The sequence below is a fragment of the Anopheles bellator genome, chromosome 2 (genome assembly GCF_943735745.2).
Source record: "Anopheles bellator chromosome 2, idAnoBellAS_SP24_06.2, whole genome shotgun sequence".
In the NCBI taxonomy this organism is placed as follows: Eukaryota; Metazoa; Arthropoda; class Insecta; order Diptera; family Culicidae; genus Anopheles; species Anopheles bellator.
The window spans coordinates 85,252,434-85,278,427 of record NC_071286.1 but is presented as its reverse complement, the minus strand read 5'-3'; the positions used below and the strand labels follow the sequence as shown (position 1 = coordinate 85,278,427).

General features: G+C 50.6%; 2 protein-coding genes across 2 annotated transcripts; both read left to right on the top strand.

Annotated features, from left to right (window-relative positions):
• Positions 1-4,138: 4,138 nt before the first annotated feature.
• On the top strand, positions 4,139-14,317 carry LOC131208240 (protein dissatisfaction). The gene is made up of 7 exons (XM_058200893.1): positions 4,139-4,148; positions 6,985-7,065; positions 7,133-7,294; positions 12,585-13,498; positions 13,559-13,657; positions 13,718-13,940; positions 14,007-14,317. Exons 1-7 carry the CDS (start codon positions 4,139-4,141, stop codon positions 14,315-14,317), a joined length of 1,800 nt encoding a protein of 599 aa, XP_058056876.1.
• An 8,319-nt stretch (positions 14,318-22,636) lies between these two features.
• On the top strand, positions 22,637-24,222 carry LOC131210391 (dynein assembly factor with WDR repeat domains 1). The gene is made up of 6 exons (XM_058203632.1): positions 22,637-22,676; positions 22,736-22,808; positions 22,875-23,078; positions 23,152-23,274; positions 23,344-23,661; positions 23,727-24,222. The coding sequence occupies exons 1-6, from the start codon at positions 22,637-22,639 to the stop codon at positions 24,220-24,222; spliced, it is 1,254 nt and encodes a 417-aa protein (XP_058059615.1).
• Positions 24,223-25,994: the final 1,772 nt, after the last annotated feature.

Below are 25,994 nucleotides of genomic sequence, written 5' to 3'. Positions count from 1 at the left end.
CAGGAATGGGCACGATTTGTCCACAGCTTCACAGTTCCTCCACAAACCCGGAGTGTTCCCGGATTTGCTCCTAGCTCCTTGGCTGCAGATTAGAAAATTTCCGAAAGTTATAATGTTTGTTTGCGTTTGCGCCACCACAAAAAGGTGAAAATGATGAATGGCACAAGGCCGGCACCGGTTCGCGGCCCGCAGTTCTTATCCGGAATTTACCTTAGCTTACAACTTTCGCGGAAGTGGAACGGTGGCTGTGTCGGGGTGTCTAATGAGCAAAGTTTTTGGACCGCAAAAAGCAGCCCGTCAAATGGACGCACGGGACAAGGACTTATGAATTGTTAAACGTGCTCCCGCCCGGCAGGACGGCGAGACAGCCATCACCGAAACCACCGGGCAGGATTCGTACGAATTAATTAGTGCCGGTGCCGGTGCCAGTTTTTTGTGTGGCCAGACAGAAGCCCCAAAACAACAGCGCCATGGCCATGAAGTGGCCCGCTTTTTGGTTTTGTTTTCCATTTCATGCCGGACTGAAATTCAATTAGGCGAAAATTGATGTTTTCCCGGTGCGATTAGAATCTCATTACCTCCGCCGGTTGGGGAGGGTTGACAGGCAGGAACATCACGAAGGTGTCGATTGTCGGTTCCGGCTGCCGGTTGCTGGTCGGAGAAAAACCCGTGGCCGGGTAAAGAATGAATAACAGAACCAACACGGGCCATCCTGTGTAACCCAAACCCAATGGGGGCCACCCTGGAGCAGAGAAAAAAGGTTTTCCCGACCCACCGGCCCACAGTGTGGAGATCCTCGGAGATCATAATTAGCATAAACAAATCAAATCAAACGCAATTAAGCAAATCCGGGCACCGACACCGAAATGGCACCCTGTGCCTGGCCTTCGGATGTTTCGGAATTATTCTTTCGTTTTCTATTTTTCGTGGTGTGATTTTGGGAAATCGCAATGTTTTTCTGTTTTATTTTTGACCCTATTATCAAATGCTACGATCATTATTCAATTTAAATAGATTTTTAATCTCTAATCCCGTTGATGACTCATAATTTACAGCATCACTTGCTACAGCTTGCCACGCATAAGTTACTAGCGCCATGCAAATGATCGCCGAATAAATATTGATTCTTGTATCATCATCGCTGGCGCAGTAATAGAGCTATGCATCAATCCATCATCGCGTCGTGCCATCGGGGAAAAAAAAGAAAATTCCCGATGGTCACACAATTCCACTGCCACTTAGGCGCGGTGCCGCGGGATGACAGTCGAGTCCCCGTCATTAGAAAGTGCTCGGCAAATAACAAACGTGCTTTTCTGCCTTGGCGCACTGGCCACCCTGGTCCCTGGTGGAAAAGCCTGGGTCTGGGTCGGAAAAGCGGAAGCGCTTTCCAACCTGGCTCACGCGACAGCCACGGCGTGGCGCGGAAAATAAAATGTAAAATACTTTTCCCAAGCAAAAGGAGCGGAAAAAACACCCTCACTCGCTGCACTCAGGCGCAGCATCGACTCAATTAGTGCATCGTCACGGATCAGGAATCAGAGGACAGCGTGTCGTGTCCTTTTTTTGATTCGCTCCCGTTTGTCACCGTGAACATCGTAGCTCTTGTGGTGATTTCCTTCCTTTCTAAATAGGTTCCGCTAATGGAGGCGTGTGAAATTGTTGAAAGGCTAACGGATTTTTTAACATTCCTTGTTTTTTGCATTTGCGTTTCCGCTGCTGCCGAGAATGTGACGAGAAAATGGAAGCTCACCGTCGTCGTGACATAATGGAAATGGTGGGGGTGGAATAAATATAAGTTTTGATGACGTACACCGCGAACGTGAGCTTTCGTCACGAGAGCCTTTCGCAGGATTCGCATTTCGAATGGAATCTACATTTGTGTAAGTATATTTGTTGGGACTTATTTGGGTTTAAACTAATGCTTATTTTGATAAGCGATAAGGATATGTTTTTCTTGCTGCAATCACAGACATTCTGCAAAGAGGTGAAGAATTAAATAATGAAGAGAAACAACTCATTCAAAGCAGCTGTTAAACAGGAAAATGAAAATAGACGACTCATAAGCTATATCCGTTATAAAATACATAAAACCAATCTTAAGCTGATTATCCTGGCACTATCCAGTGAAAATATAATACATGAAATAAGTAGGAAGCTGAACTACTGAACCTACACTTCATCAAACTATGTTGACATTTCAAAGAAGCCCTTTACCTATACCGGTCAAAAATGTATTGTTAAATAACTCTGTAAACCACGTCAATATATTATATAGGAAATCAATAACTATTTGTCTTCCGGACCTTCGCTTGTTGTTTAACCTTTTCTCATCTTGTTTTTTTTTGCATTGGTTTGCCAACTCCAAGTTAATGTTAATGTGTTAATAAAGTTAATGTCACAGAACATAAATAAAATGGAACCCAAAAAGCTAAAATGAAAAGAGTTATATAAAAGCAATTAATTCCACCTAGCAGACGCATTGTGACGAGAATGAAGATTGAACGAGTAACATAGTAGTTGCCGTGGGATCGGTCAACCTTTCCAGAACCACATTAGTCGAAGGTCAAAATTCAAACAATTCCATCAACACCAACGGCTGGCTCACACTCCGAGCGGCTGCTGACTTTCCGAGCGTACGCCTCGGTCGTACGCTCCTTCCACATGTCCTTCCTGTGGGTGTGCGTGTGCACGGGATTGCCACTATCGTACTCGGAGTCCTGATCCTTTTTCCCAGGGTGGAATGCGAAAATGAATGAACGCCGGCAGCGGAAGTGGGAATGAATGCATGAATGAGCCCGTGTGGCGTGGTGTGCGTGACGCTTGCTGTACGGCGAGCCGAAAAAGGAAACTCGATTCCACGCCCCTCAGCAGGATATGCGCTGAGGATGAATGTTTCATGAACCGCACGCACACACGCGCGCTCCCGGGCAGTTGGAGTTGGCCACGCCTCTCGCAAATGGCGGCCGCACCGGGGTAAATAGCTTTCGTCCTTCGCTACCTCCGCCGCCACCGTCGCACGGATGCTGACAAAACACATATTTTATGTCCTACATTGCAAAGTTGCACTGGAGGAGAGTGACGGGGGCGCGACGAGCTTGAAGAGATTGTAACTGAGCCCTTACCGTAGTACACCGCACGGGCACAGCCAAAAGTCGAAGCTAGTGACGCCGGTGGTCTCGGGTGATCCGCGACTGGTGCGGTGCGGTGCAGGGAGGTCTTCGGATGTGGCACCGGGATGACTCCGGCTGGTGGCTCTCCGGCGGTGTGTTCATTTCGCACTGGGAGGATGGGAACCCGAACATACGGCGACGACGGCCGCCGCCACCGTCGATTGGCTGTATCCGTTTCAGTCGCACGGCCGTCGACTTGCACGCCCTCGGGACCGGATGTTCGTCCGTCGTCGTGTGTGCGGCCCCCGGAAGGACATGAAGCCAAACGGGGAAGGCAACATTTCCGTGGTTTGAACTTCTGATCGCGGAGAAGGGCGGCGCGGAGGGCGCTTGGAAGGCCAACACCCAGCCAACGAGCCAATGTGAACTACGATGTGAAGTCAAATTTGACATCAGTCGATAAGCAGCTTCCATCACAGCAGCAGTGGCTTCAGTCCGGACGCAGAGTTTGGCTGAGCGCGAGTGTGTCAGTTGACCAAGTGTCGCAGCGGAGGTGCCAAAGGGGTCAGTCGTTGGTCGGACGGACACGCTACCGCACAACAGGAACGCAGGAATAATTAACGTGTCACGGACGCGCAGGATGTGATAGTGGCCGTGCGTGTGAAGTCGAAGAAAACGTTCGCTCGACCACACGATGATGCTGACAGAGTGCCGGCGTGATGATTGAGTGATCCGTGTGATGCCCAACAGAATGTGTTGAACGGTTCGAACCGTATTTGGCGAAAGTTTGACATCGACGTGGGCCGAATAGGAACGTCGCAAAGTCACAAGTGTTGTGCCCCAAAGAAAGTGTTTCAGGTGTCCACACGAAAAGTCACATCGATGTATAAGCCTTGCCGGAGTGGTTTTTACTAGAAAACGACGCCAAACCGATCAGCGAACGTGTGTTGGAATTTATTGGACTGCTGAAGCCCCCTCGGCGATTGCTTGGCACGGTGGATTTCAAACTGGTTTGGCAACCACGCAGAATGGGAACAGGTAGGACTGAGTGGAGAACTTGAAATAATCAGACCAAGCCAATTGATAGGCACCGAGCTGATAAACCAAAGCACTGATATGAAAACTTATCCGTAAAATTATTTTCAAAGCAATTACTAATCATCAACATTACTAATCGTCATGGTTACAGAAAACGGTTGAGTTCAAAATTCAAATCAAAGATCCCATTGGGAAAATTTGAAGCTCAGAAACTTCCGTTATTTTGAATATGCCTTGAATGTGAAATCATTTGGGTTAGAAACGACGAGTTAAGTGATCAATTAGTTTTAATTCTATTTCGATCACCAACCATTAGTAAGAAGGCCAAAAGTATATTAGAAGGTAAGAAAATCAGAAAATCAGAAAATCTCCCGCACAATATGCTTACAATGCTTCAAAGGACATGCAACACATGCTGCGTGGCGGTGGTTCCGTTTTTTTTAAACAACAACCCCGGAACAGGAGTTTTCTTTGTTTCCCGATGATTGTTTTTCCAACGGGCGTGCCGCACCAAATCCCAGCGTAACGAGTGTTTTCCTTTCTCAAATATTTAAAATTAAAGCAAAACAAGGTACCGTCAGTTGTGCTAGGCACCCACCGGAAATCGGCCCTGTGAGGGACGACCTGCGGGCGAGTGGCGAAAAAGGGGTCCTTCGAGGAGGTCCCAGTTCCCAGTGAGAGCCTGAAAAAAACCCCTACGAAGAAAGAGTTGCGCCTGGACGTCCCTGGGTCAGCTTTTTGGTCTTAGGCTCACCGAAGGCTAACACGGTTCCAGGCTCTGTCGCCCCATCGGCGAACCGGAAACCCGCCAGTTCCGGTACGAGGCACGCTCCGTTTGTCGAGTGGGGATTAGAAACGCAAATAGGCTGTCGGGGCAGGGGAAGTCTGGTGAAAGGGGTGTGGTGGCCGCCGACGCCGCCAGACCGAAGTGGCCGAAAGCCATCCCGATAATCGATTCACGTCGGGCGTCGGGCGCCGGGCCAACCCACCGCGGAAGGCGTTAGAAAAACATGAATTAAAATTTTGATTAATTTTTCAATGTTGATTTTTGACACCGACCGACACCGACCAGCACCACCACCCATTAGCACTGCGACTGCTGCTGCCTTTTGAAGGGGGAAAAGGGTTCATAACCTCAAATCGAAAGCAGGAACTCGTCGGTCACGCTCGGGTGGCCGCTTGTTTATTTAGCGTTTATTTTCGCACCGGGTCGGGGGTCCAGTAGTCCAATGCCCTGGTCTGGTCGTCTGCCAGGTCGGACACCATTTTGTCAAGGTACGCAACTTGTTCGCACCGTGATCCAATCAAACTTTGGCCTCTCTGTTTCTCTCTGTCGCCGGCCAGAAAGCTATGCAAGCCACGTTCGATTACTCGGGCACGAGTCCGGCGAAAGACACAGCCTGGCACCGGGAACGATTGATTTATTGGTGGTGATGGTGATTTCCTCGAACCGGAAATCAATAACGATGTGCAAAGGATGTGCAAACATTTTCCTACTGGCCTGAGCCGAAAGGCTGCAGCGGTCCTTCAGGCATTCCGGTGCACCCCGGGTTGGCGATTGTAAATCTCGGTTCGTGTGGCCATGATTTCCGGTAGGGACATAGTTGCGCTTTCCAATGTGGCCTTGCATTTAGCCATCAGAACTGTATCGTAGTTTCATATTTTATTATAAGTAAATTATTTTTTCTTTTGATTTCAAAACACTTTCAGCTAAATCTCATAATTAATTTAATTTCAATTGGTTTGTAAATAAAATGTCCATCACCAAGGCAAACGCGACATGCCAAAGATGATGATTTGGACATCAGCATAAAGCACTCAGTTTTGCACCCAAACACGCACCCCACTAAAAGCTGCTACAGTTAATCACTTCCGTACGAAAAACTGGCAAATTTGGTAAGAAAAACATTCCACTCTCTGCCTCTCCGAGATTTACACACCGGGGAATCGGGTCCCCCAGCAACAGCACACACTTCAGCGGTCCTTCACGTCCTTCGGCTAGAGAGGTGTCGTGTGCGTAACAGAAACACAAACAAGCGTGAGCGTGCGGTGCCGAGAAAACACTGGGCCGTGCGCGATTGACACCATTAAATGAGTGTTTCCGGTTCCCAAGTGTTCCGGTGCCGCCGACGGAGGTGCCAACGACGAGAAGGTTTTGTTTTGCGTTCATTGCGCTGCTCGACGCTTCTTGCCGCTGCCACTGACTGGCTGATCCTCTTAGGCGAGCCAAACGGCCCAAAAAAAGGGGTTCCCTGACTAAATAATTGTTTTATGTGTGTTTTCGGCCTTCGGCACGGATCTTTCCGGTCTTTGGTTCCCTTTTGGGTCCTTTATGGTTTTTTCCCTGTCCAGCCAGTGGACTTACTGCTGAAGCTGCTCATTTCCGGCTTTGGGTTTTCTTTTTTCGCGTGCCCTATGTAAAAACGTGGCCGAAAGAGAGCTTATTAGTGAAGCGAATTAAAATGGAATTAGGAGAGATTTTTCCACAGATTATGTGCCTTTTGGGTTTCGGGTTGAAGTGTTTCATTCCATTAATTGTGCGGAGTGGGTTTCAATGCTGGGCTATAAATTTTTTCATCGTAGGAAACTCGTATTACAGTTGGAAAAGGAAATTATTAAAATTATTAATTAATTTAATTATTAAGGAAAAGGAGGCAAGGCAGCGGATTGCCTACATTCAGGCGCATTTCAAGGGCGCCAAAATCTATGCAATCTATGCGAGTGTCGGAAAATGTTGAAGAGTATTGTTTCGCATAGCCTGGCATCACCTGGCACATTACAGTACATACCTAATCAGTGGCCCCGGTTCTCTTCCGCTCTTCTCTACTCTATTGAGGTGACAGATTGCTAGACATCCCGTGCAAGGTGTGCGGAGACCGCAGCTCGGGGAAGCACTACGGCATCTACAGCTGTGACGGTAAGTGGCCCCACCCGGACGACGGCCCTGGTCTGACCTGAACTCCGACCACTCTCACCTCTCGCAGGATGTTCCGGGTTCTTCAAGCGCAGCATCCACCGGAACCGGGTCTACACGTGCAAGGCGGCGGGCGAGCTGAAGGGCCGCTGCCCGGTCGACAAGACGCACCGCAACCAGTGTCGCGCCTGTCGACTCTCGAAGTGCTTCCAATCGGCCATGAACAAAGACGGTACGTAGTGACACTGAGACGGGCGGGGGCTGTTTGCCAATCGTTTGCATTTTATCACGCCAAAAGCCGCGCCGCGCCATTTAGCTACCGTGATTACGGATCGCGCGCGCGTCCCCGTGCGGCATGCTAATCGATCGCGGAAACGTTGCGGTTCCAGCTCCCTGGCGGCCGCTGGCGGCGAGAACAAACACAGCTGCCAATTCCGTGGGCGGGAATCCGTGGTTTGTGGGCCATCGCTTGTCGATAAACGTTAACCACAGGCGCGACCTGCTTTCGAGGGGTCCTTTGGGTGAGGCTCAATAAATGGTCGCCCAAAGAGCGTAAGCTTGAGGAGGTTTCCCGGTCTGCTTCCGGGCGAGTCGTGTCTCCATCATCGCTCCATCTCGAATCGCGGGAATCCCGGTAATCCTCCCGAGAGCGATATTTTGAGGTAATGTCGCTTCTTAGTGGTTGGAGCCGATGGGGGCCATCGTTCCTTTTTGGAGGGGTGCTTAGTTGTTGATTGAGCGTGTCGAATTGTGAATGGAAGATCAAAAGGCTGACGGTTCCCGGAACTCTTGAAGTTGTAACATTTGTCACATTGAGCTCGCTGAGTAAATCAATTCGTTTAGTTTCAAAGAAAAAAAGAGTATGTCTTTTTATTCGTTTATTTCATTCATCTATAGCCCACGCATTCAAGCCCAGGACCTTACCAACCGACCGATTGTTTTCCCAACCGTACTGTGTGGTGAAAAGTCGCCCCAAATAATGTTAACAATCATAAACTGTTTTCAAGAAATTAGTCGAACACAATCCAATAGAATCAATCGCCGATCGATCAATCAAAGGGAAGGGGCTCTCTCAGATTAATGCGCAAAATGTGGAACACAACTGCACAGTTCGTCACGCCCTTTCTGGGCCGCTTTTGTGGTCCGTATGGCTTCAACCCCGCGTGGCCATTACGGTGCACTTCACGCGAACGGCCAACTTGTTGATGACCACTGTGACCACTGCACCCCATCGGACAGCACAGCTGGAAGCGCTTTCCCGATTTTTCCACGACTTCCGCTGCCAGTCGGCCGAATCTTTGGTCAGTTGGTCGGGGCCGAAAGAATGGCACCCTCTACCGGAATGGTCAAGCGGAACGAATCTCATCACCGTTTTTGGGACCGAGCTGACCCAAAACCATCTCACCACCAATCACGCACCTACAATGTCCGGTGCCGGATTGATCTGCTATCTCCCGTCGTCCGGATCCGATGGAAAACTATCCGCCGGATGCTGTTTGTGGTTTTTCGGCGGGGTAATCAACGGTGGCCACGCGTAGGTGTGTGAGAACCGGGCTGGGTGTTTGTGAAGTTTTAATGCCTTTTCGGGAAAAATAACCTCTCGCCTGCCCCGGCCGCCAGCCGTGACACTCGCGCACCTCGCGCAGGACATGTGACATGACAAATGTGCAGTGTCTGCGGGGAGAGCTCTCCCGGTAAACCTCAAGCACCCGAAACCGATCTAAAATTTGGTTTTTGTTTCAACGCGAACCCCGTGTACGGTAAATTAATTATAAATTAGCTAATTTCGTGTTTTAAGCCGACCGGGTTGGTTTCCGCACCGTCACGTGAGGGCTGCGGTGCGAAGGCGCATATGTTGCGCGGCAGGATAGCGAGCACACACATGTATAAGTAAATATTTATATCATCCCCCGCGGGGGCGACACGGCCGACCGGGCGATCCTTCGAACCGGACCAGCAACACACATAGACAGGGGTGGGTGCACCCACAACAGCGTCGCGTCGCATCACGCGCGCAAGTGTCGCCTTTCCCAGGGGATGCTTTGCCCGAGCCCATCAACCATTCAGCATCGAGTAGTGGATTCGCGCCGTCCCCGGCGCGGCCGTCATGAATCTTTTTGATGATACCTCTCTCGCGGGGTTGTTTTTCATCTTAATTCACGCACGCAAAGCACACAGACAGGCGCACGTTACGATGGCAATTTTCAGCAAGCTGCCAAGTCCGTGGTCGGCTTTTCCAGGCCACTGCACCCGGGCCGCGCTGCTGCTGTGGCTGCTGCTCCTGGATGTGCTCATCTGGAAAACAACGAAACCCCGCGTCCCTCGCCCTCCCGCGGCGCGGTTTATGTGGCCTTTTTGGGTCGCTCTTTGACACTTGAAAGCCGCGCTCACCGCTCGCCCGTCCTTCCGCCCGCTCGGCCCGAGGGGGTGTTGATGATGTTGATGATGCTGAATTTGTCACACTTACCGGTTACCCCATAACCCTCAAGCGGGGTGCTTCGGCCTATGTGAGTGTGTTTAGGATGAGATTAGAGGGTCCGACATAATGCGGCGGCGGTGGCAACGCCGTGAATCACCTGCAACGGCCGGCGTGCCAGTATGCGCAATAGTTTGCGGCACTGGCTTACCCGGCACGGAAAAGGATAATACGGTGTTTAGTGTGCAAAACCGGCCCGGCGCTGCGTGCGTGCGAAATAAGCCTGTAAGGCGTGACGGGTGTGTTAGTTTGGAAAAACTAAAGCAAACTGGAAAAGGATTTGCATTCGATTTCGAGCCCAGTTTTCGCTATAACATTCATTATTCGTTAACATTTTATCAGGGTGGACTGTTTAATAGTTTATTTGCTGGGTAAATAACCGTTCTCTTGGTGCTCCTGTAAGTTGTCACCTTCTCATTGGAGCCAGCTTTTCCAGATGATAGTAATTGGAAGGACCAGATCTGTGAGAGATGCCAATCCTTCAAATATACTCCACCAGTGTTGACTGCCTTTCGATGACTATGAAGAAGTTAGTTGTCAATTGTGTCCTTCGAAAGATGCCATGCGCTTTGAATATGGTGAACCATCGATAAGGCCATTCCTTTGCTCTATCAAATCAGTTGCTTACAAAATTACAAGTGCGGTGAGAGATTATCGAGATTATCGTGATGCAAAAACCAAGAACTGTCTCTCCATAAATCCGGTCTCTTTTGGCGCACAGAATTACCCATTTGGTAAATCTGTTTTTTCCCGTTTGTTGTTGGTCATAGTGTCTTATATGTTAGTCGCGGGATTTATTTACCCACGGTCTTAGAGCAGGCCAGAGGCAACTATGTGTGATTTGAAGAATGCTGTGATTTGTGTCAATTGCCTACCTTTTGGCGCAATGCTTCAACGCGCCTGGAGATAGACAATACGGACTGCACTAAAGGCTCTTTCAATGCTAATACATTTTTCTGAAACATTGTGGGTAGTAAGACAGGAACAAGGCATTGGGATCACTTTTAGTTAATGTCATCACCCCAATACGCTTCTTATCCATTTACGTTTTTTTACGACAGGGTTTTTTGTGGTCCATAAAATAGTCAAAAAAGATGAGCAATGAGCAAAACTGAAACTGCAGTCCTTGAAGTAAAGGTTTGAGGCCAAAACTCTTTCCCGAACCGGTAAATGGATTATCCCAAACGATGCACACCCAGCTCCGATGGCACCGATCGCCTACCAGCATTCAGTACGGGAAGCGAATCGGCTAATGCAAAACGCTGCTGAAAGCAGAATTGGCCAGCCCGCTAACGCAATCCCGCATCTTAGCGGGCAGCGCAAGATTCCCTACTATAATGGCCCCGCCCTTGCCTGGGTGGGGACTGCCATTGAGCCTCTTAAATTGGCCACCACAACAAAACCGGAATCCGGAATTTTGCGGACGTCAATATTTGAGTTTGGCCCCGCCACACGGCGGCGCTTGCCCGGCGAGGTCTGGCCGGAGTGCCTGGCGGGTCCCCGAAAAACTTCCTCCGCCATGCGAACCGGGATCACAAAAACCGGGCGAGGTCGGGCGACCCCACTGGTGAAACTTTTATGCATGCAAAGTCTTTAACGACATCAAGAAACCAAGCGGAGCCGGAACGGTGGGGACCGTCGAACTTCTTCTGCTCCTTTGAACTTTTCAATTTTCGCACACCCCAAACTCCGGAAAGGGTTTTCGGGCCGGGTGGTTTCGGTTACACTCCGACTCCGACTAAAGATTAAGGGTTGCTCCGCTTGGTGCCAAAAGTTACGCGAAAGAAAATCAAAGAAGCAGTCTCACTTCCATCCCCGGAACGGAGCCGTCTAATCGGTGGCGATGGCAAACAAAGAATATTTTAAGGCGGCCTACGATCCGCCGCCGGGAGGTAATAGGCGATTATGTGCCGCATCCTTCCCGGGTTTCTTTTCTCCCAGTGCGTCCGTGATAAGATGCAGGCCTTCCTTAAGGGTGTCCGGGAGCGCCGCCGACAGCGACACGCCATTCGCCGGCACTTGACATCCTCAAGTCCATAAGTAAATCGGTCGCAAACATTAAAATTCGATCAGAGCCCGATAGAAGGGATTAGGCAACGGTCCGGACCGAGGGTTCCCTTTCCGCCCGTGTCCTTTCCGTGTGATCGATGTGAACGGAGGGGGCTCACCGGAGCGACGGATAGCGGACGGATCAGCTGACGGAGTTCCCAGCGGCGGCTTTACCGGCAGCCATGTGTTAAGTCATGTGTCAAAATGTTACACAAATCGAACAAAACACGAAAGGAGGGATTCTTCGGGAGCCCCTTCTAGCTGGCTCGCTGGCTGTTCCGATCCGGATCCGGATGCGATTCCATCTGACCAATTAACCCCACCGATCCGAAGGTGCAGCTCATCCGTTTCACCTCCGTTCCGGCGGGGCTCTAATGAAGTGTATGATGCGCTCAAGAGTTGGGGTGTTCCACAGAACTAATTTGCTGGAATCGAATTGAATTGCACCCTCCCGAGGTCACTGAACATCGCAGGGTTGAAGCGCAACCGGCAGTGCTAGTTCTTCTTCCCAAAACCCGGAGGTTATGGAATGTGGTAACCAACTACAACCGGGACAAGTCCGATCGATTCCATTCCAGAAAAGAAGCGGCAATAGATTGAATTCTCGTGTAAATAAACTTTCCACAGCCCGCCTTTTCGAGTTGCTGCAACTCAAGAACTGCGCGAATCGCGATGTCTTCACCGGGACGAACCGGGTGTGATCGGAAATCGCCACAGGCAACACTGCCGCAGTACCGTGGGAATCGGGAATTGGTCGCGTGATAATCGCGGAACGCGCATCCAATCCAGTTCTTCCGGAAGCATTCCAGTGAGGGAGTCCTCCAGAAATGTGAAGGACAATCCAGGGCCATTAGTGGGGCATTAGTTCTAATTTTTTACCAGCCCGCACCACGTAATGCAATTCATCGCATTTACATTCAACATCCCCGCGAGGGTCGATTAATTCTTCAATTTTCTTCTCTCTCCGTGTCTGTCCTGACCGGCTGTCTCCCTACAGCGGTCCAACACGAACGAGGGCCCCGGAAGCCAAAGTTGCAGCATCTACAACCGAACGGCGGTGTCCATCCGGGGCACCATCTCTCGGGGCCGTTCGTGAACGGCTCGTCGTACGGCCATGCCTTGCCACATTTCCCTGCCGGCCTGCACCATTCGGCCCTCGCAGGACCAAACTCTCTGCTGCACCATCCGCAGCCCCTCTCGTTCGCCCCGCTCGGCCACCATATGGGCCCCTCGCTGTTGCCGCCGGTGAAGCTGGAGCAGAGCAAGTTCGAGTTCCCGCCTCTCGGTGGGAACAACGCTGCTCCGAACGCTGGTTCCGGTTCCGTCCTGTCGCCGATCAAAATCGAACACCCGAAGCTGACGGGCGGGGCGGGGTTCGAGTTCGGGCCCCAGCACCACAGCCATCACCACTTTTACAAATCGCACGAACCCCTGCCACCGTCACCGACCGATTCGAAGAGCTCCATCAGCGTGGACTCACCGTCCGAGAGCCTTACCAGCCCGCAGTCGACCGTCGACGGAAGTTCCAGCGTCCTCAGCCCGACACCGATCAACGCCACCAACCTGAGCTTGCCGTCGCCGCTCTCGCAGAACGGTGTCCTCGACATCCTGATGGCGTCGGACAAGTGCCAAGAGTTCATCCAGTACCATCAGCTGCAGAGCGGGGCCTTCGGGTTCGGCACTAACTTCACGTCCTCGTCCGGCACCGGAGCCACCACCAGCACCAGCGCCACCAGTAGCAGTAGCACGGCCACGGTCAGCACGGTCTCCTCGGGTGGACACGCACCACACGCAACGCCGGGACACCATGCACCTCCACCGCCACCACCGCCACCGCTCGTACCACACCCGATCGCACTGCCCCCAGATGGTTCCACCGTCGTGCGGCTACCCACGTGGGAGATCCTGCAGGTAATACGTGGGCAAGAAGTCATCGATGCGCTCTCTTAAAGCCGCTCCTTCTATCGACAGGAAACGACGGCCCGGTTGCTGTTCATGTCCGTGCGCTGGGTCCGCTGCCTGATCCCGTTCCAGACGCTCTCCAAGAGCGACCAGCATCTGCTCCTGCAGGTAAGGCCCAGTCGATTCGAGCAGTTTTTTCGAGCAGTCAACGGTATCGTCCCCACACAGGAATCGTGGAAGGAGCTGTTTCTGCTCAACTTTGCCCAGTGGAGCGTTCCGTGGGACCTGAGCGCACTGCTCGACTCGCCGCCGGTGCGTGATCGGCTGCCGCAGGACGCGGCCACGCAGCTGGAGATGAAAACGATGCAGGAGATCCTGTGCCGTTTCCGACAGATTTCGCCCGACCTCAGCGAGCTGGGCTGCATGAAGGCGGTGATACTTTTCTCGCCAGGTTAGTAGACTTCGCTCTCAGGTGCCAGTGGCAGGATCCTGTTTGACTTTCCTCTGTACCGGGCAGAAACGTCCGAGCTATGCGATGTCCAGCCGGTGGAGATGCTACAGGACCAGGCGCAGTGCGTGCTGTCGGAGCACGTCCGGGTCCGGTACCCTCGGCAACCGACAAGATTCGGGCGCCTCCTGCTGCTGCTGCCCCTGCTGCGCACCATCCGCTCGACCACCATCGAGACGCTGTTCTTCAAGGAGACCATCGGCAGCGTGCCCATCTCGCGGCTCCTGATCGACATGTACCAGATGGAAAAGTACACCGACCTCGAGGGTGGCACCCAAGCCCTGAACCACGGTGCCACGGTCACCCCCGGCAAGGGCTAGGGAAACTTTGCAACGTTGCATGTTTTCGGGTAAAAGTATTTTTCCAACGCCTCCAGCCGTTCTCGGAACATCCCCCACGTTCGGGGAAGTTCGGCGGAGCAAAAAAGAATCGGAAACCTTCGCCGGGTTGATATCTGTTGATTCGATACTGTTCGGGCCACTCGGTCCCCTGGGTCGGGAAGATCCGACCGTATGTCGCATCCACCGTAGCAAGAACTACCGTAGACCACTGTCCTCCAAAATCACCACAAAACCGCAACCGCAGCCTCCACTAGACGGCAGGGTCTACTGTCCTCGAGCTGCGGCGCTTATCGGAGGCGATGAAAAAAAATTATGTTATTTTACAATTTGCAACACAAATTTTGCTTCCCAGCCGAGGCCGAGACGAGCCTCTTTCGGCGTAAGTCAGGCCGTAATTAAGAGAAAACAAGAAGCAAGCCGCCGCCGTGCTGCGATGTAGGAGATCGATGCCACAAAAAACATGATAAAGCGGTAGCCAAATATTTATCAATCTGTTGTTACAGGATGATGAACCAAAACAGAGCCGAGTGAAACCGAATCAAAATAAAAAACCAAAAAAACGCATTCCGACGCTGGATGCATCATAGAGAGAAATTGCCCCGAAAAGAAGTTGGAAAGACCGGAGAAAAAGAAAGCCGCCTAACGGTTTGACAGAAAGGACTCTAGAGAGTGTCAAGTGTGTCCCACGGAAATTACCACATATTGCCGGCTTTGTTTTGTAAAATGTTGTAAAATATAAACTAGCCAACCATCCTGGTGAATCCTCAAAGTCTGTGTCTTCTGTGTATGTCCGTTTCTGCGAAAAAATCATTCGCCCTCATCATTTCGAGCGATACTTCCTGTTCGGCAGGTTAGCCACTGCGTCGCTATTTTGTTACAATCGGCTTATCGGGGGGTGCCGCCGGCCGCCGGCTAATGCTTGTTGCTGCTAGATCTTTGGCTTTCCCAGCTCCACTGGCCAATGCGGCCATTTTTATTTCCGGCCCCCCGGCGTCCTTCTGTCCGGCCGGCGACTTCCAAACCAAACAGTAAACAAAATGCCGACACTGTTGGCCCCTCGTTTGAACGGTGCGTGTACGGTGAACTTTTTATGAACTTTGCCGGGTGCAAACTTTCTTTACTTTTTCCCGTTTTTCTCGTCCTCGGCCCAGGGCAGGGCGTGGCAGGGCGGCACGGGTGATGGCCCGGAACACTATAAATATTATTTCTGTTTGCGGTCGGCCTAGAGAAGGATATAGATACACAACCGCCGGGCCAGGACGCACACGCATCGCCTTCGGATCTCTGGCCGAAAAACCCGGAAAAACGGTGGGGCCCAAATCTGGCCCAAAAACCGTGAACCAACATCACCCGGCACGTGACGATGATCTGTGTGCGAACGGGATAATTTTTCCCTTGGCCAGAATTTGCAAGGAAACAGAATTCGAACGAAGGAAAACGCTGTGGAAAGCGGTACGTTCCGGTATGAATTAGAAAATGGAAATTAATTTGTAGCCATTGACCGTATTTTTTGTATTAATAAATGCCAAAGTTTAACAACCTCCAGTCTATTTAATTTCTATCTCATTGCCAGTTTTCCACCATTAAAATTAAAAGAGCCCAATATTGCGGTTTGTACTAATAAATTACTGCTGGCGTCCTTTCATTTCCCGTCGGCTGTTGATCCCGAAAAAACAGTTACAAAGTTTTTCCTATACAAATAGAGCCCCCCGTGGGCCCGGAAAAGAAAGGGACCCTAACTTGTCATCAGCTCCACTGGAGCAGCACTGTTTGATTTACGGCGCTGGAAAAGAACCACGAGCACGGCAGGCCTTTCCCGTTGCTAGGCACTACTCATTTTGCTTGGCATGGCTTGCTGCGCGACTTGAGCAATGCCGTTCCAGCTTCTTGATGGATGGGAGGCATGATCCCTAAATTCCTAAGCCGAGCGCCATCCTGCGCGTGTTCCCCAATTGTTTCGTCCTTGCGAGGTGATTACAACCGCGCCTCGAAGGCGAGCCACGGCCCTATTTTTACAAGCCTGGACCTCTTCTCCACGGGTGTCCTCTGCACATGCTCTCTGCTGCGAGAATCGTCCCTGCGCAATAAGTGTTCGCCCGGAACAACCCGGAGGGCGAACACACTCACACAAGCACGCTCGCGCCTCCACCCACCGTCGCCCACCAAACGGTCGGAATGTCAATGTGGCCACCGGCGACCGACCAGCTCGCGCCAGACACCGCGCTTATGTACAATGTTACCCGCCAGATCCGGACGCAGCGGGTGGCAGATTGTAACATCGCCCCCACCAGGACAATAATGATGCCCAGCGTTAGGCTCCGCCCACCTCGAGGACTGGCTGGCGTAATGGTCTGACTCTTCCTGGACGGACCGGAGAGGCTCGGTGGCTGGCCGCTGGCTGGCTTTCGCTCCCGTTCGGTTGGTCTGGGACGAATGAACTTTTGGGCTTGATTTTTTGGCAAACTAACCGTGTACATTCTATGTACACATTACATACTGGCTGGCCACACGATCCCACGGGCACTCGGCGGCAGAGAAGGATGCAGGTTAAACGGCCACATGCTGTAACTTTGGGCAACTGAGAGTGGTGACGGAAGGCTCCACAAGCGGGGAACCAGCGGGGATCGACGACGGCCAGGATGATGATGGTCCAAAACGGACCAACTGACGTTGACCGACGTCGACCAGCAGCGTATCACATGGCGCCGTAATAATGAGTCTTCGTCGGCTTTTTGATAGCCATTTTTTGTGTTTCACTGAAGCCATGGTTTCAACGCCGGAACATGGCTTTGGGCTGAAGGACGGACGCACATCATCGGAGAAGCTTCTTCGGCGGAAACTCGATACAGCCGCTTCAATGGGTGTTAGTCGTACGACAGCCAGGTGGCCCCAGGTGCTGTCTCCATCCTAACCAGCTTTGCTGTGCAGTCGGATGCAAACGCCGTCGGTTGTTACCGATTTTCGCATAACGTTCAATGAATCGAATGACATCGAACTGTATTTAACAGAGGAACACTGGGCGCTCTCAAAACTCTTCCCGCAGTTGTTGTTTAGCGATTGTGATCTGTTTCTGAAACCCACGAAACAAGTTTAAAATTAAATTCGTTTCTCTCTATGTACCGAGAATCGAGAAATATCGAGAAATTTTAAGGAATTAGAATTACATTATTGGAAAACTTTGAAAAGCATTCAATCATTTTGATTTCGAAAAAGCTTCTTTGGAATCTTTTCGAATTTCGAAAAAGCCTCTGGTTCGAATAGTAAGTTATGAAAGCTCTCGACATTATCTCAAAAGCTCAATTGTGTAATGGCGTAAATAAATTCTTGTAAATCAAAATTACATTACAATAAGTGACCATAAAACCATGAAACAACAAAACTTAATTTTCCATTGGAAAAACAGTACACTAAGTCTTCATCGTTCTGCTGTTGGGCGAAAACACATTTGGAACAAACATATGCCCTATGGATTCTATGTGCGATCGACCAAGCAGCATAAACTCGCGGTCGGCATTGTGAAGAGGGCCAGGAACCGACGGAAAACATTCAAATTGTTATGTGTTGTTTCCCCGTCCAAACCACCCCCTCTCCACCGGACACGGTTAGTCCGATAAATCTAATCGCTCGCCGAGTTGCGTTGCGAGCGCAAATACCGCAAATAATATTTCACAACTATTATTGTCGGTGTAAATATTGTTTCGCTCAACCGGTGCATTTGGGCGGCTGGCTTAGAGCGGGTGCCCGCATACGGCACCCCACCGGGCCATGACTGCAATAGCATCCTACCCAACCTAAATCCGCGATGGTGCGCGGTCCCACCCCACCCTGGTCCTATTGATTGTTTTTATTAATTGTGTAAATTATGACGCATGCTCCCATTCCACCGGCTGGGTTGGCCAGTGGCCACAGGCCACGGTTTTGAAATCTTTGTGGCCCCGGCGCACCCGGTGCGTTGGTAAACAGTTTCTGCGTGCTCTAACATTCCGAAACTAATTCGCCACCCGACTGAGCCGGATCTATCGATTTGCCAAGCGAACAGGAAAATTTAGTGCCAACCTGGGTCGTTTGCGCGAGGTGTAAATTAATCCGTGAGTTGTGTTTGTTTAAAAATAAATCAGACTTTTATGGTAATTTGCCAAGTATTCATTTTAAAATGATTTTAAATATCAATTTATGTTTAACTGCTACTAAACCTAAGTTTGATTTGGAATAGGCCAAATACAATGTCTTTGTCAGACTCGAAGTGCAATAAATCCTTAGGTCCTTTCGGCAGACAGTTGGCACCTTCTGTGGTTTGGCACAAACGTCTCTTCCACGTGCATTCGATAGTCACTGTGAGCATTCTGGACGCAATGACGGCCAGACAACGAACGGCTACGCGGCCACCATTTTCTCATCATCGGCAGCAGCGTCATCGGCATCAGCAGCCATCACGCGTGTCCTCTCGTCATCCGGTGTCAATGTTGATTTATTGCACAACCCCCGCCTAGGGGGTTTGTCATTTGATCGCGAAGCTAGCACATTCGGAAGCCATCGTTTGGCTGACCGCAAATCAAACGGAAGCGCTCCGAAAGCCGCTCGGCACACCGCGCACCGGCGAAGACCGAAATCGCAAAACCAATTACGGATAATCGCGCACCGGTGTCGGTTTTCTCGGCTTTTGATCCTGAATCCACCCAACGGGCCAATGTGGATGCCGCGGCTAGCTGCCACGCCGTGGTCCGTGTCTTGACGCCCGGGTCAGGCCCGATCAACCGGAAGTCAGCGGGAGGGAGTGGGGCGAAAAAAAATGGCGAAAATGTTTATTATTATGGCGCGCCGATGCCGATGGTGGCCATGGTTCGGTGGTTTCATTAATTGACTTCCGCCATTATCCTGGCCCAGGTCGGGTCGGGCTGGGCCGTGACCACACGCACCGTGAACTTGGCAAACATCGAAATGGCAGAAAAACAAATGAGGACAACATTCGACACGGATTAAAACGCACTTTGCCCGGCGAACGGATCTTCGGCGGTGACGGTTCCGATCGAAATCTCGCGTCGGCAGTTGTCCTTGGTGCTGACAGGCTCGCCATGCGATCCAACGGAACCCGTGGTGTCCGTGATTGATCCGAGCTGGAGACCCGGAGACCCGCAGCCTTTTGCACGCAGCAACACAAACATGATTCGTGTGGTGGTTCATTAGAAAGAAACACGCCAACATCGCGTGGCCGTGGCCAGGGCACATCTCGCAGACGAACGGACGAGGTTGACAATTAAGTTAGACACACAAACGGGGCTCTGCTGTTCTGATTGCCTGAGCCGGGCGCAAATAAAGCCAATCTTGCGGGACTGGTTCCGCAGCTGCGAGCCAGCGACCGTTACTTTAGTTGACGACTATCGCGAGGGTTTGGAAAGAATTATGCGAACTGAAAAGTCTAAAGACTGCTCAACAATTGCTAATTAGCAAATGCTATCTTCAAGATTATTTATTTCACATTCCCAACCCCGATTTTGCTTCTAATTTAGGATTACATTAAAAATGAGACTGCCAAATATTAGTAAAAGCAGCTCCAGCTCCATCCAGTGTCCTTTTTATCCAAAATGGAAATTTGCAACATATTAGGTGCCGAGATGCTGCTGGTAGTGAAAAACCGAGTCAATACCAGCATAATGGTAGCGTCCCCGGATGCATTTCGGACCATCCCCGAGACTTTTCTCAAACACTGTTATCCACATGGCGCTCGCCAGTCCGCACCGGCAATGGGGACACAAAACTCTACGGACATAAGTGCACATTTTCCCATCGGCATCCGCATGTATGTTGGCGTCCCATGGCCCTTTTTTCCATGCCCCCACACCGGAGCTGCTTACTTATTCAAATCGGCGTTTCTCGAGTTTTCGGTCGCGAATGGAGATTTTATTATTATTTTTCCGAGGCGCCGGTCGCGTTTCTTTGGCGCGGACAAAAATGCACGCTGGCAGTGCTTTTTTTTGTTTTTCGCGCGACATCTGCTGGGCCCCGGGCACGACAGAGAGAGAGAGTTTGCTGCCGCGACCCCAAAGCGACACGTCCGGAACGCCGCAGGACAAAAACAAGTTTTGATTTGCTCGCTAATGAGTGTCGTCCGTGGCGATCCCCGTGGTTCCACGGCGGGAGGACAGCATTTTATCTGACGGGACACGGGCGAAAAGCTGCTGGCAACCGACGGCAGAGCCTGTGTGTTGTTGGCTGAGGGACAATCTGGTGCCCCCGGGCAAATTAGCGAACAAATGTCTTTGCTACGTCGCGCTCGGCGGTGCGAAAAGTTGGCAACAACTATAAAGAAATTATGGGCCAACGCTTGTTTTCCTGTGCCGTTTATCAACTTCACAGCTCGAGGGCCACCTAAGGAAGGTTTATGCGAAAAAATACGTTCACCATCTTCTTTTACAAGTTTCTCTAACCGACGCAATTCAAATAAATTTAACTCCAGCCTCAACCGATACTTTTGTTGCCACGGACCCAAACAATAGATAATAAATAGAAGAAAAGCATGATGCAACGTAACGTACCAACGCAAACTGCAACTAATCAGAAAAAGGTTTCATTTGAGTCGGTTCCAATGTGCATCACGGTGACCACCATTGGGGCGGTTCCGGTTCACATTCGAAAAAAGTGGATCGAAATGAAATGTTTCCCTTTTATTTTCTCCCGTATGTCCTGTGGCCCAAGGCCCAAGCTGAGCGCATGTGGGACAGCAAAAAATTTACAACGAAATAAACGCACACACACAGCATTATACGACGGAAGGTGAATAATTATTCCAATTCCGCTCGGCAGGACGGCAGGAGATCCTTACATACCGTGTCGGGTGGTGGTGTCGTGTACCAGCAGCATCCTGGTGCCCAGTTGTGGCATCGTCCGTAAAAATATTCCAGTCCCCATTCCGGGACCCCCACCGGCGCAGAACCGGGTCCTCCCGCGCATTTGGTGTGGCTCCCACGGCCAAGGGAACGAGGTCCACCCGGAAGCGGATGTAAGAGTGTGTGTGCTCACGCTGTGCGAAACAATTCGAGCGCATCGTACAATGAAATGATGTCATAAGCCTACGCCAGCGATCAAAGCGAGGGCAGCAAAGCCCAGTCCAGGGGTGCGCCATTTACGTTGGGCGCGAGCGAGCGCAAGCAATAAATCTACGCGCCTTGATGGCAAAATAAATAAAATTGGCTTTCGACGGATAAACCCTCTTACAAATAGCTTTCTGTCGGAAATCGCCCCGTATCGCGTTGCGTTGTGAGAGCGAACGACCGGGCCGTCCTCTGAGGGTCAGCGCGATTACAAGTGTCGGTCAGATCATTGGGCGGGGGGCCTCGTGGAGTTTGGAGCCCTCAGCGGGTTCCATGACCGGCCATAACTAGCGTGGACCACCGGGCTGCCACGGCCGGGGAGTAACTTTTCAACCCAACTCCCGGCGATAACGCTCCCTCCGCCGAGCCGAGTAATCCCAACTCATCCGGAACTCATCCGCGCCCGGAATGCTTGGCGCTAAACAAAACACACAACACGTGGTTAAAATCACACAGTTTGCGCAGCACGACGCAGCCTTAACGTATGGATGAAAGGTGGATCTGTGGAATTTATATCGCAACGGGGTGTAGTTTCGTTTCTTTTTTTTTCCTTTGGCCCAACACCTTTTCGGTGAGGTGTTGCTCGGGGTGTTTATTTTCTTCCCCTTTTTGCGGCACTACGGACACTTCAGGGAAGCCGGTCTGTCTGGTGGCGAACCAGGCCGCCAATGCTGGGCCAACTTCAACTTCATTATTCGGCCCATCTCGGGAGTCTCGTTTCTCCTATGGCTGGGAATCCCACTGTTCACGCAATCTAAACACCTCTTCAGAACCGTTCAGCGAAACAACGCCCAAAAAATAACAATTCGATATTCTTCTGTAGAACAAGTTTCGGGTCTACCCGTGAGGGTTACCGTTTATGGCACCTTGTTTGGAGGAATTCGGAACAGATCCAGTAAACCCGCTTCACGCTTCACTACTACACAAGCGGCAACAAGTGTGCCGTGAACACGTGAAACGAAGGAGCGACCATGGCGACCTGGTGACAGCACGTGTTTCCCAAAAGCCCATCAACGGTGGCCGTTGGTTGCCATGGTAATTGCCCAATGGCAGTTACCGTATTGATCCAACGGAAGGTGCAAATTTTTCAGTTCAGTTACCATTCACGTTCGGTTTGAATGTCCATTTTTCCGGTGCCACAAATCCGCTCCAATTATTGCTTGAACTTTCATTTCACTAGCCGCGCCAAGCTCAAGTGTTCACTATCCAGATGAGATTGATTAAAATATACCTCCGTTACTATCCGCCAGGTAAGCAGCCAACTGTGCTCATCAACGCTGTTACTAATTGCCCGATTGTTTCTCCGAAGGAATCGCCCTCAACTATCAGAAAAAGGGTGTCGAGGGCACGAAAATGATAGACCTGTTCGATCTCACGCCAAGGTAAGCAGATCCATTCGAGCCAACTGTGTGACGTAATGAGCGCTACTTGAGTTGTTCGATTTACAGCTGTGATCTTCAAGTGCTAACGAAGCAAATCGCATCCAGCGAACCACTCATCACACAGGAAGTGTTCCCACAAGTGACGGAAATATTGGAAAAGTTGCAGAAGAAACTAAAGGAACCGGTCAAAACTAAATTTTATTTGTTCAAAACGCTCCAAACACACATCCTCCCGCTGACGAATGTGAGCTTCGACAAGTCTGGCAAAAAGTAGGTCTGCGCACCATGCGGTGAAGCAATCGACGTATCGAAGTATTTCTTACGGGTTCCTTATAACCTACAGATGCATCACGGGATCATACGATCGGACTTGCCGCGTCTGGAACGTGGAAAGTGGCGACGAAGAGAAGGTTCTCAAGGGGCACGAAAACGTGGTCTTTTCGGTGGCCTACAACTACCCAAGATGGTAAGTGGGCCTACCTCCCCGAGACGCCTTGTTAATCACTTCCACATTCCCAAAAAACCCTTTCTGCAGTGATCGCATCCTGACCGGATCGTTCGATAAAACTGCCAAAATCTGGAACACGGTTTCGGGGAACTGTCTGAACACGCTCTGGGGCCACACGGGCGAGATCGTGGGTGCCGAGTTTAATCCGAGCCAGTGCGAGCTGCTTGCGACATCCAGCATGGACAGCACGGCGCGCGTGTTCCACTCGGAAACGAGCCAGGAAATCAACGTGTTCGCGGACCACACGGCCGAGGTGATTTCGGCGCGCTTCAACAAGGACGGCAACCTGCTGCTGACGGCTTCTTTCGATGAAACCGCCACGTTGTGGGATTTGCGCTCCAAGGAGTACGTATGGGAGCTGAAGCGGGTCTGGACGGATATTCACTCCGGATGGTACGCTTCCATTTCAGACACGCAGTCGTGATCCGAGGCCACGAGGCGGAACTAAGCAACGCCGTCTGGAACTTCCAGTGTAACCTGATCGCCACCAGTTCGCTAGATCGGACGGCGAAAATTTGGGACCTCCGAAAGCTCGATGAACCGCAGGCGACCGCCACACACAAGGACGAGGTGCTGGATGTGGCATTTAACTGCACCGGAAATCGCCTAGCTACCGGAAGTGCCGATTGCACCGCTAAGGTGTGGGACGTTACCGGTAGCTTCGAGCTGGTCACCATTATGGCGGGCCACGCAGACGAGGTGTCCAAGGTTACGTTCAGCCCGCCCGGTGGCCTGCTACTGACGGCATCGACCGACAAGACCGCGCGCATCTGGAACTCGGCCACCGGTATCTGCACTCAAACGCTGGCCGGTCACGACGGTGAGGTGTTTTCGTGTTCGTTCAACTACTCCGGCGATGCCATCATTACCGCGTCGAAGGACAACACGTGTAAAATATGGAGATGATACGACTGGTTTTCCGGGCAGGCCTTTAAAGTATGTAACTGTATGAACGTTATTTCCAATTTCAAGCATCTCAAACTCTAGCCTCGCCGTGTTGCCATTCCGTACCATTCGCTGTGGATGAACGGTTTAGTGTATCGCTCGAGTTACGTTGCCTCATACCAGTACCTTCATTCCTCCCGATGAGACTTCCGAAAAAAAACTAGTAGCATTTGCGGGCAGGATCCTGAACGATCACTCGCTGTTACATTCAATTGAATGATCTTTGCCAATTTCCATAAATCCCTCATCTGGAACGCTAGACGTAGAGTCGACGAGTGCCGTCGAGAGTTGGTGCATCGAAGTAGATGATCATTAGCGTAGTAACGTACTCGTAACCATAATGTCCTATCGCTACACCCCACAATGAATCCCACCAAACTAGTCGCCGATAGGTGTGTAGTGATTGCCATAGGACTTTAATAGTGTATTTTGGAAGACACAGAAACAGCCACTGCCAATCTAGAGAGTAAAACGCGACCGCCATCCCAAAGTGTCAAGTAGTGCAAAACCAAGTGCCTGTAGACAGTAGTGCCCAAATTGATGATAGTGTGTGTGTGTTGTTAATGCTAATAAATACCCATCCACATGTTTGCTCTGATGTTACAGTAGAAATCGGTCGTTCAGTTGCGATTTGGTTTCATTTTGACGGTAGACTCTTCATCCACTTTGTAGCAGCTCCAGAGCTTCCATTTGCAGCATGTGTCATTGGTCAGCTTAACTTTCGAAAACAATAGCACACAAACGTTTGCGGCATGCTTGTTTCGCTAATTGTTTCGCTATAATTGTATATCTTCCACTGCTCTTCTTCCATTGGTCAACCATCCGTATCGCGTCTGGTTTTGGGTACGCTGGGTCTACCGTAGGGTCCACCCAAACGGCACAAACAGAGACACAGTGTGGCATATGCAAGCAGGGAGGCAGAACACTGGACCAAATTTTTACTTCGATGCTGAGTTTCCCCACGAAGGATGATGAGCATTTGTTACCTATCGGAAAGAACCTATCTGCAGTAATGATTTTCTTTATGCTTGATTGGCAATATTAAATATTTGCATCTTATCCAGTTGAGGATCTATATTTAAACATTTAAATGATAAAAGCGTACGCATACTATATGTATCGATTCGATCGATTGGAGGTTGCTGTTGGCTAACTAGTGTTTGAACAATATATTAACTGAACTAACACGATAGGCGAGTTTGTTAGTTGCCACTTTTAAACTTCGGCCACCAGATGTTGGCCGAGCACAGAGCAAAATTTGTAGAGCGTGTTTCGAATAAAATGGTAATTGAAGTTGCACAAGTGAAACCGGGACGTTGTTTTTATCTTACAAATCACATTCGAAAAAATTAGCAAGATTTATTGGACCAACAGAAAATGATTGCATGTGTCCCACTGCTTTGCAATGCATTAAACGGCGTGCCAAAAGTATGGTTACATCAGTACCCCACATTCAATGTCATACTTTTCATGCTCCATTCGCTGAGTCGATGCCGTGCAAGCCATTTGCGTTGAGTCAGCTTGTGTTTCGTAATAAGTGCAAGATGTTTAAAACATGCCTCGAACTGTTCCATCTCCATCCCTACGCTCAGGTCGACGTGGTTCAATTCATTCAGCCAATTTACGCAAAATCGACTCACCCCGGAACAAGCGGAAACTAGCCGCAAACCTCTGTTGTTCCCAAAAACCACTCCCATAGCCACGCGAAATTGACTCATCAATTGATCTCTCTG

Bases quoted from the DNA above. Each gene is read 5' to 3' on its own strand.
- LOC131210391 (XM_058203632.1), top strand. From the start codon at position 22,637: ATGAGATTGATTAAAATATACCTCCGTTACTATCCGCCAG. The intron at 22,677-22,735 runs GTAAGCAGCCAA...GTTTCTCCGAAG, and splicing joins CCTCCGTTACTATCCGCCAG to GAATCGCCCTCAACTATCAG. The intron at 22,809-22,874 runs GTAAGCAGATCC...TTCGATTTACAG, and splicing joins CTGTTCGATCTCACGCCAAG to CTGTGATCTTCAAGTGCTAA.
- LOC131208240 (XM_058200893.1), top strand. The intron at 7,066-7,132 runs GTAAGTGGCCCC...CACCTCTCGCAG, and splicing joins CGGCATCTACAGCTGTGACG to GATGTTCCGGGTTCTTCAAG. The intron at 13,941-14,006 runs GTTAGTAGACTT...TGTACCGGGCAG, and splicing joins GGTGATACTTTTCTCGCCAG to AAACGTCCGAGCTATGCGAT.